The 22,448-nt window shown below is 47.3% G+C and overlaps 1 protein-coding gene across 1 annotated transcript in view; it reads left to right on the top strand.

The window, feature by feature from the left end:
- The window catches only part of KIFAP3 (kinesin associated protein 3), a 1,607,567-nt gene that overhangs the window by 857,880 nt on the left and 727,239 nt on the right, over nucleotides 1-22,448 (top strand). Inside the window, exon 11 of the mRNA XM_086964434.1 lies at nucleotides 2,709-2,809. Within this exon, the coding sequence (XP_086820560.1) occupies nucleotides 2,709-2,809 (101 nt within the window). The remainder of the gene's footprint in view (nucleotides 1-2,708; nucleotides 2,810-22,448) is intronic.

Raw genomic sequence — 22,448 nt, 5'->3', positions numbered from 1 at the left:
ACAGTCAAGGGTTATCTTTCGGCATTGTCTGCATTTCTCTGTTTGCCGGATCAGCCGTCTCTTTTTAAGTCTCCTGTGGTTTTAAGGTTTTTGAAGGACCTCACAAATAAGTTCCCTCCTACTCCCTTTATTTTGCCTCAATGGGATTTAAATCTTGTTTTAACCTTCTTGATGGGTTCTCCCTTCGAACCTTTCACAAGTGTCAACTCTTTCAAGATGGATCATCCTCTGTATAAAGATCTGCTACTCTTTGGCCGGTAAGGAACCTCCAGAGGGTATAAGAGCACACTCTACTAGAGCAAAGTCGTCATCTTCTGCTTTGTCTAGGGGTGTACCTGTAGAGGATATTTGTAGGGCCGCGACTTGGACCTCCCTCCACACTTTCGCAAAGCAATACTGCTTGGATGCCGAGGTGAGGAGGGAAGGTCACTTTGCGCGCTCTGTTCTCCAGGATTTTTTGGTATAGATGAGTGGACACCCTCCTCCGGGAGTGGGGACTGTTGTGGGACTCTATTCACAATGTGAGGAATCCACTGGCAGATGCATCTATCAGAAGAACAAGTTACTTACCTTCGGTAACGCTTTTTCTGGTAGATACAGTATCTGCCTGTGGATTCCTCACTGACCCACCCGCCTCCCCGTTGTCCACTCTTCTATACCAGAGTTACTGTAATATATTTACTTTATTGTCAAGGAGTGGTTTATTTCAAATGTTTTATTGCATTTGTTTCACACTGTGTGTGTCACCTTGACATTTGTGTACTGTGTATACGGAGTATATTTCTACTGTCGTTGGTCCGTCCGTGTGCCTCGAAGGCACGGAAAAAAGGGCGGAACTGATGTCATCAAGCCGGCGGGGCCTATTGTAGTGTCAGTGACGTCAGCGGAGTCGCGTGCGATGCCGAGTCTCTATGACGTCGACCACATCGGCGCGAAGCTACAAAAAGAATTTCCGAATGTTGCTGACGCAAGGGGATATTCACAAGTTGAGGAATCCACAGGCAGATACTGTATCTACCAGAAAAAGCGATACCGAAGGTAAGTAACTTGTTCATCTCCATTGCAGTCTCTGCACTATCTTGGAGTTGTTCTGGATATTTTAAAGCAAAAGTGTTTCCATCGGAGGAAAGTCTTTTATCTAACCATCTGAAATATTGTAATCTGCTGAAGGCAAACCATCCAACAGCGAATTAAATATGTATGCTTCTGGGCTCCCTGGGGATCTGCATCTCTCTGGTGCCAATTGCCCTCATCAACATGATACCATTACAGGAATGCTGCGAAAACCAGTGGTGCCAATAATCCGGCCAGTATGAGGATAACATCTTACCACACATGCAGCCTAGTCCCTTCCAAGGTAGTGTTATCTGATAAACCTTCTGTGCAGAATGACTTCCATCTGTATGTTCCATCTTACACTGTGGCCTCGGAAGCCTTCCTATCAGATTGGAGTGCCCATGTGGATCACTTGTAGATTCAGCAAGATTGGTCTATGAATGAAACATTACATCACGTCAGTCTGCTGGAATTAAGAGCGGTACCCCTAGCCATGGAAGCATTCCTTTCCTCTTCAGGACAAGCTTCCTTTTTGTTCGGTTGAGCAATACAACACAAATGCACAATCTGAACAAGCAGCAATAGACAATGTCTGGAGTCGTTTTGTTGGAGTCCCAGACCATCTGTTTCGTTGGAGTCCCAGACCATCTGAAATTGATTAATAGGTAGGAATCTATCTCTCAGTGGTCCAGATTACTTAAGACGACTTGTTGAGCAGAACAAAGAAGAAAAAAACCACAAGTGGGTCCTCAACGACTCCATCCTTCCGAACATCTTATGCAGCAAGGGTTCCCCTCAATAAATCTCTTTTCAACTACAGAGGAGAAAGAATGGCCCATTTTTCGTCTAAATTATACCAACCAGGGACAAAGGGGAAAGCCCTGTGGATGGACTGGTCCGGCAAATTTCTATATGACTTTCCACCGATTTCCCATAATTCCAGCGGTCCTCATCACACTGACCATTTTTGAGAGCCAGAGTTATCCTAGTTGCCTCAGAGAGGGCCCACCAGTGGTGGTTCATGGACCTCCTTCTCCTGTTGGAAAAATCACAAAGGAGGATTCCATTCAGACCAGACCTTCTGCACAAACTGGGTAGGCCAACTTCTACACTCAAACTGCAATCCTTGAATTTGGTGTAATAATTTTAGTGGGGATCCCCTGAAAAAGAAGTAGGATTACAGGTAAGAAACCTTCCTTCCCTCCTTTTTAATGTACCGGGTTCAAATGTTGGATATTTGAGGAACAAAAACATTCAATGGTATTTGAGAAGAGCTGAATGGTTTAAATTTGATCTTAATTACAATTGAAAGTGTAATGAGAACACCTATTTTGAACATTTAATGATTGGCTGCTATTTACATTTTTTTTGTGAGTACTATAAAATGTGTTTTCTAATGCAACGCATACGCAGGGCTTGCCTTATTTATACACTACATATGCAAAAATAATTAGTTAGATAAATAGTTACTTGGCTGCACAGATGTGCCCAAATACAACCTTGTTAGACACATACATAGATGCAATGATTTGTCACTACTTATAATTATTTTATTTTTTTAAGCGCTTAGAATTGGCAAAAGTAAGTAGTAATAGCAATTGATAGACAAAAGAAATGCTATTCCATAAACGTGTACTCTTGGTTCTTTTCAGATAATGAAAGCTTTAAACAGATAGCTATGTGTGTTTTGTACCACATTAGTATGGATGACCGTTTTAAGTCGATGTTCGCTTACACAGACTGTATACCACAGGTAAGGCTTTCAATGTGTTTGAAAATATAATAGAAGATGCAAAACCAAATTTTGATTAATATCCACATTGTGAAACAAAAGGGGATGATGGACGGAGCGTTTGAGCAAATCAAACACTCACCCCCAGTCAACTGATCTGGGTTTAATCCATCACCATTCTTTAGCCCACTCAGACACCCCAGTTCAGACATGGCCATATGCAAATCAGTCTGACCCTGTGCCTCATGGGAACAGTCCAGCCCGAACTGCCAAGCCATGTCTTCCCTGGACCGGAAACAAGCATCCTGGGACCGGTTTCGGATTCATAATCCTCATCAGCCAGGCTATCTTGAATCCAGTGGCCAAGTGAGCAAGGGACTCACGTCTGAGCATACCCTGCCAACTTAGGGCGAACAAAGCGAAACAAAAGGGGATGATGGATGGAGTGTTTGAGCAAATCAAACACTCACCCCCAGTCAACTGATCAGGGTTTAATCCATCACCATTCTTTAGCCCACTCAGCCACCCCAGTTCAGACATGGCCATATGCAAATCAGTCTGAACCTGTGCCTCATGGGAACAGTCCAGCCCGAACTGCCAAGCCATGTCTTCCCTGGACCGGAAACAAGCACCCTGGGACGGTGATGGATTAAACCCAGATGAGTTGACTGGGGTGAGTGCTTGTAGTGTCAACGCTCCGTCCATCATTTCCTTTGGTTTTTCTCTAATATCCACATTGACCACTTTTTGACTTCTTGTTTGGTAAGCTGATTATTTTGTTTTATTTAATGTGCATCTCCTGTCTCTTTGTGACAGCCTCAGAGTGTTTATTTTAGTATAATGCTGAACATTGAACCTTAATTCCTTTGGGGAATGTATGTAAGATCAATTTAGGATAGTATGTTATGTTATCCGGATTTATAGAGCACACAGATACCCCAGCAAAGGGGCGTCCCGGCGCTAACAGAACAGAGAACCGGACAAAAGCAATGGCATGGACCAGAACACAACAACACTAAGGATCTAAAGGAAAAAGGAAAGTTTTAACAGCCTTCCTGAACGCCAAGAGTCCGTCGATCGCACGGATGTGAACCGGAAGGGAATTCCATAGCTTGGCAGCAAGCACTCTAAAAGAGCGGCCGCTGATCCTAGACCTCTTGAAGCGCGGAACTGTAGCCAGGTGTAGTCCAGAGGACCTCAGAGACCGTGATGGAACATAAGGAGAGATAAGATGCTCCAGAATCTGAGGGGAAGAGTGTTTCAGGATTTTAAACGGAAGGCAAAGAGACTTAAACTTAATTCTCTGGGCAACAGGGAGCCAGTGGAGCTTATGAATAATTTTTTTGGCCGAGCAAAATCTTGGTAGGCCTACCAGAGCCCTGGCGGCGGCGTTCTGAACGTGTTGAAGTCTAGAGAGTTCAGCCTGATTAGCTCCAAGCAAAAGAGAACTGGCGTAATCCAGTTTAGACAGAATCATGGCTTGTACAATGAGCTGTCTGGTAGGAGCATCAAAGAATTTAAAAATAGATCTAAGCTTACGCAAGGTCCCGAAACACATAGCGGCAACTTTTTAGTATGGGGTGTGAAGCTAAGTTTGGAATCGAACCAGACCCCTAGATTTTTAACCTCAGTAGCAGGAGTGGGAGTAGGACCGAGCCCTGAGGGCCACCAATTGTCGCCCCAAAGATGGCTCTGATTTCCAACAATAAGCACCTAGGTTTTCTTGGCGTTCAATTGAAGGTAATTGTCAGTCATCCAACGGGCCACTGAGATAAGCCCCTCACGGAACTTGGCTGCCTCAAGATCGGAAGCCCCATTTATTGCAACCGCCAGCTGAGTGTCGTCAGCGTAGAACACTATGGTCAGGTTCCCACGCTTGGCGACAGCAGCCAGCGGCTGCACATATAGGTTGAATAAAGTGGGGCTAAGAGCCAATCCCTGCGGGACTACCTGGGCAATCTGATAAGGTTTAGATTCAAAAGGTGGAGTGGCGACCTTGAAGGTACGAGCAGATAGAAAAGATCGAAACCAATCAAGTGCCATGTTGTCGACACCTGCCTCAACCAAACGCTGTAATAAAATAGCGTGGGAGACCGTGTCGAACGCGGCACTGAGATCAAGAAGAACCAGTGCTGCAGTATGACCAGAATCTACCAATGTTCATAAATGTTCAGCCATTGAGAGCAACGCAATCTCGGTACTATGACCGGGCCGAAACCCGTTCTGCGAAGGGTCTAATATATTGGCAGCGTGGAGATGATTAGATAAGATGGTATTAACATGGGCCTCGGTCAGTTTAGCTACCCACGGGAGAAGGGAGATGGGACGGTAATTCTCCAATTTCAGTGGGTCCAGGGCAGGTTTTTTTAGGATGGGAATCACCTGAGCCTGTTTCCAGGTACCCGGGACAGAGCCTGAAGATAAGGACAGATTGATAAGATCACGTAGAGGAGGGAGACAAAAAGAAGCAGATTATCTGAATTGAGCAGGTCGTAAAGGATCCATAGGAGAACCTGACTTAACTTTCACTACAAGTTTGTTAAATTCCTCCATCGAAAGCTCTGGGAGATAAGATAAAGATATGGTAGTTTCCGAAGCAGATATCTGTTTCTCCGATGACCCTGTAGAGCCGAGAAAGGAGCGGTAAATGGCCTCCACCTTTTCAATAAAAAAAGCAGCCAAATCCTCACAATGGGAGGAGGAGCAGATCTCAGCAACTGAGGCTCTGCTGGCTGTGAGATCCTTAAGCACCTTGAATATTAGTTTAGTTGGGTTAGTGCTGGTGCTAAATTCAAAAGAAAAGTAGGCAGCACGTGCCTTTCAGATCGCTCTATGGTACATCTTAATCCTAGCAAGGTACTGAGTCTTCCTTTCGGGCTGATATGACTTACGCCAGGCTCTTTCAGCTTGTTTGCAAGATTGTTTTAGGAGCCGAAGCGAGTCATCGTACCAAGGACTGGATTCAGTACGCCGTTGTTTACACTCAGCGATAGGTATCAACCTATCTAAGGCTTTAGTCAGCCAATTACAGAAAAGATCGTAGCCAGACTCCACATCAGTAAAAGGGCCCAAAGGATAGGAACCAAGAAGCTGATGGAAAGCGGCCAGTTTCAGTTTTTTCCAAGGTCGTCTGAGAGTAATGGGAATAGAGGCTTTAAGGGGTGAATCATTGAGCGTAAGGTGCATTTCAATTAGATGGTGATCAGTCCAGGCCAAGGGCCTCGGGGGCAGCACCTTAACCATCATTAAGTTAGTAAAAATAGGGTCCAGAATATGACCCACCAACATGAGTGTGATGATCAACTAGCTGGAATAACTGAAGAGCCTCCAAGTCGGCAAGAGTACTACTAACCGCAGGGGAACATGGAGAATCAAAGTGAAGATTTAGATCACCGACAATACTAAAATTAGCAGCTCTTAGGGCCAGTGAGCTTAACTGCATTAGGAAGAGCTACCCTAAAAGCAGCATCCGTACCGGGGGGCCGGTAAATATGCAGACCAGAAAAGGAGAAATGGTGGCTAACAGAGACACAGAAATGGGCGCTTTCGCAACCAGCTATGTCCATAGCCTTCCAGACACGCAAGATTTAACAGCAGCCGCAATGCCACCACCTCTGGAGTTACGATTGAGAGTGAATATCGAGTACTCAGGAGGGAGTGCCAAATTAACAGCCGCTAAAGCTTCATCGTGTAGCCATGTTTCTGACATAAAAAGAATGTCGGGGGTCTCCTCCGTTAGTAGGTTATATATATCTAGATGATGCTTAACCAATGATCTCACATTGAGATGACATACCTTAAAGTCATAAGAATCCTGAGGTTTCACCTGACTGGAGACAATATTGTTGGGAGCTCCTAAGGAAACTAGTCTATGTACAGAAGTAGGGACTGGGGATGTTAGATGGAAAGCACTCCCGGGACACTGAAAGGGGCCACATAGAGGATGTAGAGGAATATCGGAGCAGGAAAGCAAACTAGGACGTAAGCGAAGAAGCTCAGCTCTAGAATACATACTTACAGAGGAAGAGCAAAAACTATGGAGCCCAGCCCTAGCACTTCCTAAGCGCTGACGGGCACAGACGGGCAGGACTCTGGCACGACTCAGGCGCAGTGAAGGCGCGACCGCTGCGCGTCACCGCTGCGCGCTAGAGGAAAGGTTTAAGAAGGGCGGGCGGAAGACAGCCGCACCACTAGAGCGCTCGGTCAGGCGCCTCCAGAACGGCACAACTAACCCCAAAATGGCGTCGCAATCGAACAGGCTGAGAGCCCACAGACCCGGACCCGCTAAGCAGCGGTGTTTTAGCAATTATGGTGCAGGTAAGGGGCAAGAAAACCCTAGTAAAATCAGGGAATAATCAAAATAAACTCTACAAAGATACAAAACGGGCAATTTAAAATGCGAGAAGCGCAGCCTGCAGAGGCGTTGCAGCGTGCGAGTCCTCAGCACACTAGTGCTCGGGCACTGTCCTCAATACAAGATGAGAGGTGGGACCTAATTTAGAGTAAGGCAGACTGGTTCCTCAGTCACAAACGTCGACATATAACAAGTGCATTATATCTAATGAAATTGTAATAAGGCCGCTAGGATATTTGCCACGTTTGTGACGAGTACCCCATCTGCCATACTCCAAATAAGTCCTATACTCTTCCCAGCAAAATATTGTCCATTTCCCTGTTCACAATTATTGATTTAGCAGTGTTGTTATTGGGAGCAGAAGTTCCTTGTCGTTATAGACAACAAGGTGTGCTGTAATGCAAAGTTGGAGTCCTTCAATCTGACATTGGTTGTTGATGTAGCCGAGGCAGATGTAGTTGAGTTATGTAGTAGGTTTATTCAGCCATAGGTAGGATAACAGAAAGTATAACTCTGGAACAAGCAGCCCCACCAGTAGCAGCCTCCTAGCTACTCAGCCCATTTTCAACTGCCAACCCTCATACCAGTCCCCAAGCATTCCATCCATGTCAATCACACTCACATTCTAACCTGGAACACTCACACTGGCTGAGCAGCTAGATGCAGAGAAGTACAGGAACATAAATACTAAACCGAGAATACTACACTATCCTCTCCCTCTCAAAATGGAAAACAAAAGAGAAACAGTCAGCGAAGAAGAAAACTATACACAATTAAAATATACAATCGTAATATTAATCCTTAAACCCAGGGATGAGAAATACATCACTTCACGAGAGGGAAAACAGACAAAAGTCAAGAAAGAAGGAAGAAAGAGACAGTAAACACTAACACTGACACCATCCTCATCCTTTAATACTGAACAAAAAGAGAAAATGAAAAATGAGAGACAAACTCACAAACAACAAGTGAGCAAGACCTAACATGAAGAAAACATCTCCCCGAAGGTAGACTATGGCAACCAAAGGCCACTCCTCAAGTGAGGAACTGAGAAGACATGGGGCTAACCCATAAATGAAGGTGTAACGAGGGACAAACCCAAGAACACACGCAGCACGGGAAGGTGCAGCACAACGTGGCAAACCAAAAGAATTCCACTCCTCATATGAGGAACTCTGAAAATATGGGGCTAACCCATAAATGAAGGTGTAACAAAGGACAGACCTAAGAACACACGCAGCACAAGAAGGTGCAGCACAATGTGGCAAACGAAAGGAATTCCACTCCTCATGAGAGGAACTAAGAAAATATGGGGTTAACCCATAACCAAAGTAGTAGGTTTATTCAGCCATAGGGGTACACTGTTACAGGGGCCTATAAGGTGAACCAGATCCAATTCGTAATGCACCTAGCTTGCATTGGCATTAATTTAGAGAGAGAACAGCAGGCTGTGGGTCTGATTAGAAGGACCACAGCCACATTAAGTCATAAACCAGTGAAGCAAAAAGCAAAAATTTGGGGTGACCATAGGATAGCAGACCCTACTCTCCTACACAACCCCCCCACCCCAAAAACACAGGGACATTAGACTAACCTTGACCAGTTGTGTCTTCATGTTCTAAGTGGAAGTACCTGGAGAGACCATCTGCATTACCATGGTCAGTCCCTGGGCGGTGCTCCACTGTAAAGTCCATCCCCTGTAGGGAAATGGACCACCTGAGTAGTTTGGGGTTTTCATCCTTCATCTGATTAAGCCATAAGAGGGGCTTATGGTCGGTCTGAATCTTGAAGTGAGTACAAGTATGGTCTCAATTTCTTAAGGGCCCACACCACAGCAAAGGCCTCCCTCTCAATGGCTGACCAACGTTTCTCTCTGGGGGTCAGCCTTCTGCTAATAAAAGCAATGGGCTGGTCTTGACCATCTACATTAAGTTGTGAAAGCACAGCTCCCACTCCCAACTCAGAAGCATCTGTTTGGACAATGAACTCTCTTGAGTAGTCAGGACTCTTCAGGATAGGTGCAGAGCACATGGCCTTCTTCAGGTCATCAAATGCCTTTTGACAGTTTATTGTCCACTGAACCTTTTTGGGCAACTTTTTGGATGTCAGGTTATTAGGAGGAATCACAATGGACCCATAGTTCTTAACAAACTTCCTGTAGTACCCAGTCAGGCCCAAGAAAGCTCTGACCTGAGTCCAGGTAGTTGGAGGGGACCAGTCCTTGATGGTCTGGATCTTACTCACTAGGGGTTGAACTTGGCCTCCACCCACAAGGTGGCCCAAGTACACAACCTTACTCTGCCCTATCTGGCACTTTGTGGCCTTGATAGTGAGGTCTGCCTTTTGCAGAGCCTCTAGCACTTCCTTTAGGTGGATCAGGTGATCCTCCCAGGTGGAGCTGAAGACAGCAATATCATCCAGATAAGCTGCACAAAAGTCATCCAACCCAGTAAGGACTCGATTCACCAACCTTTGGAAGGTGGCAGGTGCATTTTTCAAACCAAAGGGCATCACCACAAATTGGTAATGACCTCCTGGGGTAGAAAACGCAGTTTTGGCTTTGGACTCCTCAGCTAACCTGATTTGCCAATAGCCAGCTGTCAGATCAAATGTGCTCAAATATTTGGTAGAAGCCAATTTGTCTATGAGCTCATCTGCCCTTGGAATAGGGTGTGCATCTGTCCTGGTGACAGCATTGAGTCCTCTGTAGTCCACACAGAACCATCTTTCCATCTTTGGTGTGAGGTTTGGTGACCAGAACCACGTTGCTAGCCCAGGGGCTCTCTGAACGCTCAGTAACACCTCGGTTCGGTTCTTAAGCTTTATTCAATTATTCAAAGAGACAATCATAAAAGCACACATAATAAAAGTGACACATAAAAATTGTTACATGATAAAAGAATTACAGTATATTACAAGAATTGGGACGACTCGAATGGGGCAATACCATGGACATACCAGCAACTAATTATACAGGACACATTATTAATATTCCTGGCTTTTTCTAGTGGACACTGATTTTAAAATAAAGGTAGCAGTAAAAAAACATATATCCGGGGTAGCAAGTGCAAAAAGTAATCTCAATGCGTTAGCAGTTGTAAACACAGAATATTTCTTAAAAAGAGGTTTCAGGTAACAAATACGAAGGTGCATATACAGTGGGCAAATTAGCATAAAGTGCAGCGTGCTCTGTTTGGTGGTACCATCACATGGGCATGGGGCAGAAGTGTAAGTTTTCATCCTTGAGAATGCCGCCAGGTTATGAACAATGCCTAATCTCAGCCTTGTGAGAACAAACTGATGAGACTGTCTGGTAATTACTTTTAGATACTTAGGCATGCCATAACCTTCCTCCTTGTTGGAAAAATAAAAAACATGGGTTGAAAATTTGGCTACATTGATCTTTACGCCTATTAAATTTATGCCCCAGGAAAACTCTTTTGACCTCTGTTTGGGTATGTTAATGGCACATAAGGGGTCACTGTGGACATCCAAATCAAAAAATTCCTTAAAGGATGTTAAAACATAGTTTAACCACGGAATCTGGCGGACTTTGTCCAGGCGAAGACAGTCTTGAATTATTCGCCTGGTAAACCCAGTTTCGTCTTTAGCCCAGATTGACCTCCATGCCATAAGAGGTCTCAATCCTGTTAGGTCGGTCAAGTATTCCAACCCCACCTCTTTATGGATCAGTTCGGTGGATGCCGAGGAAGGGAGACAGAGTAGTCTCTTAAGAAATAAGTTTTCAGCAACTTGCAGATCCCCTTGGTTCCAGTGTCCCCACACTCCTGAGCCATAGAGGGCAATTGAAGCACACCTATGCCGATAGACATTCAGCATATCAGGGATGCGACGACTGCCTAGTTTTGCAGCAAAACGAAATACGCCTGAGGATCCCTTGCCCATCTTGGCCCTGACATTTAGTAGCTCTGGGGCCCAAGACCCATTGTTACTAAAAGTTATACCCAGATAACAAAATTTGTCCACAACCTCAATTCGATGTTCCTTAAACTGGAATGATTTAAGTTGGTTCACCTTTTTCCCGCAAGCCATGATAAAGGTTTTAGAATTATTGATTTTTAGTTTCTTCCCCTGGATAAAATCATAAAAGTGGTTCATAAGTTTTTGAAGACCTATAGGAGTTCTCGAAAGTAAGACAGTATCGTCTGCATAAAGCAGTACCGGAATTGGTTGCCCCTCTACTTGAGGAGCGTCAGCTTGGACTCTCTTCAGTTCGGACTCCATGGCATTAATAAAAAGGGAGAAAAGTAGCGGGGCCAAGACCACCTTGCCTAATGCCAGATTTGACCCTGATCTTCTTTGTGCATTTCCCAGCTTGCCCAAAGCGGATCTAAGCTGACAACTTATTGTAGAGTCTAGCCAGGAGATAGATTAGCGCTGCCGGGGCTCCCATTTCGAGTAAGGTGGACCACAACAGGGTATGATCCACCAGATCGAAGGCACTAGAGAGGTCTGCAAAGAAATAAAGAGCCCTGTTTAGCTTTGGTGTATTTCCCTATAATGAGATCTAGATTGATACACTGCTCAATTGTGCCGAGACCCTTTCGGAAACCATATTGGGAGGCCGCAAGGATATTGTTGGCTTCAACCCAGTCCTTCAGACGTAACAGTAGGACCCTGATCATAATTTTTAGCGAGGAATCCAGAAGGGAGATAGGGCGGTAGTTCTTGGCCTCTCCTCTATCTCCCTTCTTGTAAATCAGCAAGATTATGGCTTCACTCCAGGTAGAGGGAGTAGTATCGTTAACGGAGGCATTAAACACCTGGGTCAGGAGGGGGCTCCAAAGTGCCAGGTCAGTTTTGTACAGGTCGACCGGAACTCCGTCCGGTCCAGGAGCCTTCCCCCCCTTGCTGTTACGGATGGCATTATCTACTTCTTGGAGTGTAATCCCCAGGGGTTATTTGAATCCTGTATTATCAGTACAAAAACTGTCCTGATCCTCCCTGGCTGGGTCAAGGATTCCTGTAAAATATTGAACCCAGCTATCCTCACTAACCTGGGCAGTTAAAACTGGGAATTCCTCCTTTTGGAGGAATGGGCTGTTGACAGTACTCCAAAATAACTTACTGTCACGCAGCTCCGCCGCTTTGGTCAGGTTATCCCAGCCTTGCTCCCTAAGCTCCTGCTTTCTACGGGTCACCTGTTGTTTATACGTCGCCCTAAGAAGTGTAACGGCATCCCTATCTCTAGGGTGGCTGGACAGTGCCCTCTTTAGATCTTGTAGCGAATTCGTGCAGGCTCTGTCAAACCAACCTAAAGCGACCTTCTTGGATATACCCTTAGTGATAGTGAGGGACCTTTTGATTATATCGCCGAGTTTCTCAAAATCGGCAATAATGCACCAGGGGGCGGCATCAACATCAAGACAGCGGAGTAACTCTTCAGACCCTGCTCCCACTATTTTCCGCAGCAGATTATCAGAATTCTCCCCACACCATTTAATCCGAATGCCATTTGCCTGCAAGGGGTGATCTCATCAACAATCCTGCGCTTAAAACCGGACATAGACCCCCAGATGGAAGTTGACATAGTAATGGCATTGTGATCACTAATACCAAAATCAACAATGATAGGGACAGTACAGAGTGGGGCAATATGTACCGATATCAGCAAGTGGTCAATAACGGAGGCTGAATTCCTCCCAACGAACGTCGGGGCAATATGACCCTTTTTATCCGCTGCGGGTTGGTGGATGACCAAGTCATAATTTAACAAGAGGGTGTTAAGGGAGTCGCCATACAGAGTGTGAATAAAATGGGCCAGATTCTCCCCATTATCCCCGTCAAACCCACATACGTTAGTATATGAATAGGGACAAGTCCGGATATTAAAATCCCCTCCCCATATGATATCACAAGGCTTGTGGTTGTCTTCATAGGTTTTCTTTACAGCTATCTCAAGTTTGTCTACAACACAGGTACCCGTAGAGTCAAATATATTGTTGTAATGGTTGATTAACAAGGTATCCCGGCCCCCTCTTAGTTCCAACCTTAGAATTTGTGAATGGGATCCTACAGTAGAATGGGATCTCACACGTACTGGGAAATTCCCTGATAATAAGATTACGAGCCCACCTTTTGCCCTACCCATGGTGGACTCTTGCGCTAGACTATTGTATGACACAAAGCCGTCAAAATGGATATCCGTCGTAGACCAGGTCTCCTGTAAACAGAGGATGTCAAACCTGGAGATGGATTCCCTCCAGCCCAGGGACGACACCCTCTGTCGCCAACCGGCAATATTCCAGCTCGCAATTTTAAAACCAGGAGGACAAGAGACAGGCTCTGCGGGCCCAGGGTCATTAGGGAGCACTGGGGTTGGTAGCGGCTCCTCGGATATATCCAAAGGGATTAATAGGTGGTGGGTGTCCGCTATGACAGCATCCAAGGATGGCTCCAGGGGTAACCTCATAGGGGTTGCAGTAATTGGCAAGCACTCTGTGGGGGACGTTTCATTTGTCTCAACCTCTCCAACCAATAAACCTTTAACAATGTCTGGTGGGGGGGATCTTGAGTCATGTGCTGGCGATAGTCAGTCAACTCCATCTAGACCATCTAGACAACTGAACTGGTTAAAATCACAGAAGGGAGCATACTGGGGCGGCATAACCGGTCTTACATCGTATCTTCTTTGCCTACCCCTCCGCTCAACCCTGGTCCAGTCATCTCTACCTCTACCATGGTTCATATAATTAGGTGGAAAGAAAAAGGACACTGGGAGGGTCTGAATAGTGGAGTCAAAGGATCTATTAAAACCCGCACAACTATGTGAGACTGTTCTGGGGTCTCTAAAACTAACCGTTATACAATCCCCATTTATGGTCTTAACGGTCTTACCCAGCCAAGGCACCCTTCTTACCATAATGATTTCGTTGTGAAGGTGGGCCGGGAGCGGTCTATTCCAGTTGAGCCACCTAACAACTTTACTTTTTAGGGAGCTAAAGGTTTCGGCTTCTCCTGCTTCCAAGGTAGGGGCTCCTGCTAAAACTACCATAAAACGGTTTGCCTCAGGTGGAAGGTCTGGCAAACGTGGTCTAGGGGCTCTAAGTTCTTTGGCTGGGGAACCATTTTGGCCATCGACCGATAACCCATTTGCATTAGTATTACTAGGTGACGGCCCTGATATTTGTTGCGGGGGTACATTATTGACCTGGTTGGAATCCTGGGGGACTAAGGGAAGGCCTACGGGAGGGCAAGTTAGATGTAAGGCCTCTTTAACTAGTGGGGGACCAGGGATAGTAAGGGTAATTGGCAAGCTACTTGGATTACTGGGCTTGTTGGAGTTAGCTAATAAAACAGCTGTGGCTTTCTCTATATTTGACAGTCTGAGTTCCAACCGCTCCATTTTTGCCTCTAGGGGGAATAGGATCGATTTAAATAGAGCACCCAGTCTTTCTAATGATACCTCGTTGCTAACCAGGGGTTGGGTTGAATTAGTAGGGTTTGTGATGGAGTCATGTTGTAACTTTGCTGATTTAGATTTTCTACCAGCTTTCTTATTGTAAGACCTCTTACGTTTAGAGGTAGCCCCTTCTTTAACCCCCTGTGACAAAGTATTATTAATAGTATCATCAAGTTCGGAAGAGATGGATACATTATTATCAAGAACTAAATCAATTTCGGGAAGAATTTCATTAACCAAAATGTCCAAGTCCAATGAAGCCTGTTTGTCGGCTTCAGGTATGGGGGCTTGGCCAGCCACATCGTTGGTGACGGTATCGATGGGCCTTTCAGGAGTTTTAGCATTAGCTATTGTTCCCAGGGAGAATCTCTTGATAGCCAACAGTTCTTTAGACAGGCGTTTTTCAAGGACATTAATTTCAGTGTCTATGATGGTATTGGCTCTAATGAGAAATTTTTCCATACCTCCGACTGTAGAACCTCCAGCTAACGATGATTTGCTCCTCGTTTCGCGTCCAGCCATATGAAGCCGGAGAAGCTGGCAGGGGATAGGAGCAGATGCAAGAGAGGGGGGGGGGCGGTCCGGTCAAGACCGGTCACGAACGGGCACAAACAGGCCCGCCCTTGGCCCGGGCTTCGCCCGGCGAACACTCGCGCGCGTCCCGCGAGCGTGTGGGTGGGTGTGGCTAATATAGTGAGGTGGAGGCGGGGAGATGCGAGGCGGGAAGAGGAGCCAGGTGCGGCCGGTCTCTCGCCGCAAAGCAACCTGGCCCTCGCAGTCCCGCTATGCAGTCCAATCTTCTGCCTCCAAAACACCTTGGTCCTCACTGCTCCCAAAGCGGCACCAGATTAAATCCACCAAGTCTGCAGACTCGACCGGCTCTCTGAACGCTCAATAACACCTAATTCCAGCATCTTTTGCACCTCAGTCTTTATACAGTCCCTGACATGGTCAGGTTGCCTGTAAATCTTGTTTTTCACAGGAAGACTGTCACCAGTGTCCACCACATAGGTACACCAGTTAGTCTGACTGGGTGTCAAGGAGAACATATGTCTATATGACTGTAAAACCTGTCTGCAGTCATTTTGCTGATGTTCACTGAGGCTGCCATCTAAGGCCACACCATCAACTGAGCCGTCTTCAGGGTTCTGAGTTAACAGGTCTGGGAGATGGTCACTCTCTTCCTCCTGCCTTTCATCTGTAGCCATGAGCAAGCCCATGTCTGCCCTGTCAACATATGCCTTCAATCTGTTGACATTGAGCACTCTGTGGGGGCTCCTGGGAGTTCCTAGGTCCACCAAGTAGGTAACCTCTCCTTTCTTGTCAACAATGGTATGGGGTCCAGACCATTTGTCCTGGAGTGCTGATGGGGCCACTGGCTCCAACACCCATACTTTCTGTCCAGACTGGTACTCAGTCAAGACAGCCTTTTGGTCATGCCAAGCTTTTTGTAATTCTTGGCTGGCCTCAAGGTTTTTGGATGCCTTCTCCATATACTCAGCCATCCTGGAGCGGAGACCAAGTACATAGTCCACTATGTCTTGTTTGGGCTTTCTGAGAGGTAACTCCCATCCTTCTCTCACTAAACACAGGGGTCCTCTTACAGGGTGCTCAAACAACAATTCAAAGGGGCTGAAGCCAACCCCCTTTTGTGGGACCTCTCTGTAAGCAAACAGAAGGCAGGGTAGAAGGATGTCCCATCTTCGCCCGAGCTTTTCAGGTAATCCTTTGTTCTCTTCCAGGGGATCCTCATCAATAGTCATAAGCATTAGAATATTCCCGCCCATGCGTGGGACCCCGGAAACAATATATTATATGTGCCCCACATATACATATACATATATATATAAAAATAAGTAATTGCAGCCAAATAAAACAGTAGAGCTGGAATATGCTGTGAAGAATTTCCACCATACATGTGTATTAGCATTAGAAACATGAGAAACAACACCAATGCTTGTTTAGAAACTGTTTTAATGCTTAGCAAGCAGTAGAAATTCTTATAACACACTGTAAGCATATACAGCTCCCAGGCTGCATTGCAAATACCCAGTCTAAAAAGACTGAAAAGCTAACCCTGTAGCTGCATGTACCAAAACTGACGCTGTGCCTTTAAGGCACCTCTGCCCCTAGCTTCCCATCATGCCTCAGGGGTTACAGTTAGGTCAGTTGTTCTTTCCGGCTCCTTCAGGAAGGACCCTGGATACACAGCTCCACATTTTTTCTGCCTTTTTCAGTCAGAAAATCTTCAAAAGAACAATTTTTTGATTTACTTTGACTTTTAACATCAGGGTCAAGTAAATAACTGCTTTCAGTCGAATTTTTGTGAGGTTTTCCTGTCAGGATGCCCTCATTATTTGATGATTGCCCTTGTGGCCACAAGAAGGCAAAAACAGACTCTCATGAGGTCTGTATTTTATGCTTGCCAGAAGATCATGATCCAAAAGACTGTTCTCATTGTCAAAACCTGTCTGACAGAACTTTAAAAGACAGAGAGAGGAACAGGCTCTATGGTCTGGCCCAGAGATCCATGAGGGGAAGATCTACAGAGAGGAAGAGTTCAAAGAGACCCAGAACTCCCTCCAAAGGCAAGTCAGAGCGTCCATCAACCTCAGCGCCGGGCTCGGCGCTGAAAAAACGACATCTGATGGACAATTCGAAAGAAAAAGCTCCGTCGACGTCGGGACCGGCGTCGACGAGGAAATCGTCGTCGAAAAGAAAATCACCGACGACGAAGAAAGCTCCGCCGTCGTCAACTAGGCGACGATCGGCGTCGAGAGAAGCCACGAGATCTCCGTCGGCGAGGAGATCGGCGTCGAGACGTAAGTCAACTCCGCCGCTGTCAACCAGGCGACGGTCGGCGTCGAGAGACAGAATACACTCGCCGTCGTCTCAACGTCGACAGGCTTCGAAGAGTGTGACACCTCCGCCTACGTCTCCACGGAGGCGCTCGGCGTCGAGGAGCAAAAGCCCCCTCGGACGATCGTCGTCGAGGAAGGGATCATCGAAGGCGTGTCGGCGCTCGACGTCGAGGATGTCCGATCCTCCGCCGTCGCCACATGCCAGGTCGACATCAAGGGCTTCGTCGACGACAGGACGTCGAATGCCATCTCGTCGCCGACAGACCAACGTCGGTCGACGTCGAGACCTCCGTCGACGGCAGGGCAACGCCGTTCGACGTCAAGACCTCCGTCGACGGCAGGGCAACACCGTTCGACGTCGAGACCTCCGTCGAAGGCAGGGCGACGCCGTTCGACGTCGAGGGAGAAGACTCCGTCATCGGCTCGACATCACAGGTCGACGTCGAGAGAGCACAGGTCGTCATCGAGGCGTTCGACGTCGAAGATTATCACTCCGTCGACGCCGCAGAGGCGTTCAACGTCAAGGGAAAGACTTTTAAGACGTCTGCCAACACCAGTGAGACGAAAATCTCCTTCAGTGCCTTCGACTATTTTGGTGACTCAATCGGCTTCTCACCATTCCTCCTCAAGTGCCTCTAGCTCATCGAGGTCCTCTTCCAGGAGTAGAAGTCCGTTGCCCCAGCGAAAGATAACACTCTCGCCAAGATGGTATGCTCCGTTGAGCAACTGGAAGGATTCTGGAGCGACGGAGAGGCTGCAAAGATATGTAAGCCCACTCCACAGGTCACCTCTTCAGAGACTGATAGAAGAGACAGACAGACAGAGTCCTATCAGGCACCGATCACGCTCTCGGGAGAGGGGAGCGGAAAGGTCGCATACCCCCAGGGTCTCCCGATCGCCACGGAGAGAGCATCCCAGGTCTCGAACACGGAGAAGGGAGGTACGAACTGAGAGGTCGAGATCTCCACGAAGGGAGCATCGGAGAGAATCACGTTCTCCTCGAAGGGAAGACCGACCGAGAAGATCGCCAGTGAGGAAGGAAAAATCTCACCACAGGAGAAGGAGAACACCATCATCCTCCTCCTCATCTTCTTCGAGATCTTCTAAAGGGGATTACTCCCCAACGCTGGCAGACAGCCCTCGCTCCAGAGCTTCCCCGCTTGACGACGTCAACACATATCTGGACGTTCTACAAAGGGGCGCTCAAAAACTTCAAATAGAAATGGCTGTTCCAGAAGTTTCCACTACTGTGATTTTTGAGACCCTTCGTCACAAATCATATTCACGGCCTTTGCTCCCATTGGTTCCAGGGATAATGGACCCAATCAAGGAGGTTTTCCTCACGCCAGCAGCGATCAGGGCGGTACCGGCACGTATCCAGAAAAAGTATAGGCCGGCCGACTCGGATCCAATCTTTGTTAAAGGGGAACCTGCAGCGGACTCGGTTATCGTAGCCTCAGCTAGGAAGAATCACGCAGTCGCTCCTTCTTCTTCGGTTCCTCCTGACAAGGACAGCAAGACCCAAGATTCTTGGGGACGCAGAGTGTGCAGCACAGCAGCTTCATCTCTGAAAGTCTCTAGTGCCTCAGCACTTCTCGGCATGTACGATAGAGCTCTGTGGGACTCCATGGAACGATTCAAAGAGAAATTGCCCAAGGAGGACCAGAAGGACTTTGAGGAAACAGTGACGGAGGGCTGTTTGGTGGCAAACCAAATGATCAGTTCATCCGCAGATAACGCCCTACTAGCAGGACATGCCTACTCACATGGGGTATGCGCGAGAAGATCTTCTTGGTTGCGTTTAACTGGTCTCAAACCAGATGCCCAGCAACGCATCCTCAATCTGCCCTTCTCAGGATCTTCACTCTTTGGAGAACATGCCGATCAGGAAATGACCCGCATGAAAACCGAATTGGACACGGTGAAGGCGGTTGGTCTGGAAAAGAAGAAAGAGCCGTTCAAGCGACGCTTCAAGGCCAACAAGAACCGGGGAGGCCAACAGAGGGTTCAAACCCCTCAATGGTCTCAGAACAAGCCACAAGGGAAGACACAATACAGAGGAGGAAAATCGGGTAGAGGCAGAGGCGGACATCATCAGTCCTCTGCCACGCCTAGAGGAGGCAAAGCCTGAGCAGTGGCTTCCTCTGGCGCCGTTACCCACTCCAGTGGGAGGAAGTGCTTCGCAACACCTGGCAGAGTGGGTCAGCATCACAAAAGATCAGTGGGTGCTGAATATACTGCGCAATGGATATGCGCTACGTTTCCGGAAGAGACCACAACCGATTCCTCCAAGAAAGACTCGCTCGTACCATCTAAACCTCCTCAAAAGGGAGGTGAGCGTCCTCTTAAAGAAAAACGCAATCGAAGAGGTACCCCCACCCCAAAGGGGGAGAGGAGTGTACTCAAGGTATTTTCTAGTCCCCAAAAGAGACCAAGAGGACAAGTTCAGACCGATTTTAGATCTTCGGACCCTCAACAAGGTGGTGGTCAAAGAGAAGTTTCGCATGCTGGCACTTCATCAGATATGTCCTCATCTACAAAGTGGAGATTGGATGTGTTCGGTGGATTTACAGGACGCGTACTTCCACATTCCTATAACACCAGGTCATCGGAAGTACTTGAGGTTTCTGGTAGGAAACCAGCATTACCAGTACAAAGTACTTCCGTTCGGTCTAAAATCCGCACCAAGGGTGTTCACCAAGTGCATGGCAGTGGTAGCGGCATGTCTACACAAAAAAGGTCTTTTTGTGTACCCATATCTAGACGACTGGCTCCTGAAGAGTCCGTCCCCTCATCAAGCCACCAAAGACTGTCGTCTGTGTCTTCAACAACTACACAGGCTTGGGCTCCACGTGAACACAGAAAAGTCAGTCCTGCATCCCACACAAACCATCCACTATCTGGGAGCAGTTCTAGACACAAATTTAGGAAGAGCGTTTCCTTCGCAGGAGAGACTATCTTCCATGGGGCAGAAATGCAGAAAGTTACTTCAGTTTCCTCGTCCAAAGGTGCGAGAAGTAGCGTCTCTACTGGGCTCCATGGCGTCCTGCATCTTCCTAATTCCAAACGCCAGGTTGAGGATGCGTCCTCTACAAGAGTCTGTGGAAGATCAGTGGGACCAAGCGACAGGAGATTGGGAGGATCGAATCATCCTATCTCAAGCAGCACTGACCTCAATACAGTGGTGGACTCGCCCTCGGAATGTCTTGCAGGGAGTCCCTTTTCAGCAGCCTCTTCCTTCGATGTCTGTGGTAACGGACGCATCTCGGGATGGTTGGGGTGCTCACATGGGTCATCTTCAGATTCAGGGTCGCTGGTCGACCAACCTCCAGACATACCACATCAACATGCTGGAACTTCGAGCAGTTCATCTGGCGCTCAAAGCGTTCCTTCCAGCAATCACAACGGACAAAATCTTGTTTCAGACGGACAACACTACACTATGTTCTATCTGAACAAGCAGGGAGGAACCCGGTCTCGCCCTCTGTCTCAGGAGGCCCAGACAATATGGCACTGGCTTCTGGCTCGGGGACTGTCGGTGGTGGCAGTACACCTTCCAGGCGAGCTAAACACAAAGGCGGACGCACTCAGCAGGCACTTCGAAGATCAGCCAGGGTGCTAAACGACGAAGTAGTCGAAGAACTCTTCCGTTGCTGGGGCCGTCCAGACATAGATTTATTCGCGGACGACGAAAACGCCAAATGCCACGCCTTCGCGTCCAGGTTCCACCGACCAGGGACACAAGGGAACGCTCTCCTGCTGGAGTGGACAGGAATGTTCGCCTATGCGTTTCCTCCTCTGACACTGATTCCGAAGGTGGTGGCCAAGCTCATCAGATCGAGCATGGACATGATCCTAGTTGCTCCGGATTGGCCGCGACAATGGTGGTATCCAGACCTATTACATCTGTCGCTGTGTCCACACAGACGTCTGCCATGCAGGCCGGACCTGTTGAGCAAAATGAACAGGAGGATCCTGCATCCCAACCTCCCGTCACTGAACCTGACTGCATGGCTCCTGAGGTCTTGCAATACGGACACTTAAATCTGCCTCCAGAATGTATGAATATTTTAAGAGAGGCAAAGAGGCCTTCCACAAGGGCGTCTTATGCGTTCAAGTGGAAGAGATTTTTCATTTGGTGTAAGGACCATGGCTTTGATCCCACCAAAGGACAAGAAGAGGTAGTCCTCCCATACCTCCTTTACTTAGCGACATCAGGGTTGAAATACGCTTCTGTCAGGGTTCACCTATCTGCCATAGTAGCGTACAGAAAATCACCTACACAAACGTCGTTTTTTCAGGTCCCAGTGGTTAAGGATTTCCTTCAGGGATTGAAGAAGGTCTATCCCCCTGTGAGAAATCCTTCTCCTCCCTGGGAGTTGAACCTGGTTCTCTCCAGGCTGATGTGTGCACCATTTGAACCTATACACAAGGCCTCCTTGCAGCATCTCACTTGGAAGGCGGCCTTCTTGGTGGCAATAACCTCTGCTCGCAGGGTTAGCGAGATTCAAGCACTCTGCACCAAGGAACCTTACACTGTGTTTCACCACAACAGAGTGGTAATGAGGGCTCACCCCTCTTTCCTTCCAAAAATGGTATCGGATTTTCATATAAACCAAACGATTACCCTTCCTTCGTTCTTTCCTAACCCATCGACCCCAGCTGAGAGGTATTTGCACTCTTTAGATCTTAAACGGGTGCTAAAGTTTTACCTAGAAAGAACAAAGGGCACCAGAAAGACAGACCAACTCTTTGTCAATTATGGTTCAATGAGGACCGGGTTTGCAGCAGCCAAAAGGTCCATCTCCAGATGGATTGTCTCATGTATCAAACTAGCATACCAGCTGGCTGGCAAACCTTTGTTACAATCACCCAAAGCTCATTCCACTAGAGGGAAGGCAGCCACAACAGCATTTTTACATGACATTCCCATGTCAGAAATTTGCAAGGCTGCGACATGGAAATCAGTCCATACCTTTACAAGGCATTATTGCCTAGAGTCTGATTCCAGAGCGGATTCTC

This window comes from Lissotriton vulgaris, chromosome 1_1 (assembly GCF_964263255.1).
Source record: "Lissotriton vulgaris chromosome 1_1, aLisVul1.2, whole genome shotgun sequence".
Classification (NCBI taxonomy): Eukaryota; Metazoa; Chordata; class Amphibia; order Caudata; family Salamandridae; genus Lissotriton; species Lissotriton vulgaris.
This window is presented reverse-complemented; position numbering and strand designations above follow the sequence as displayed.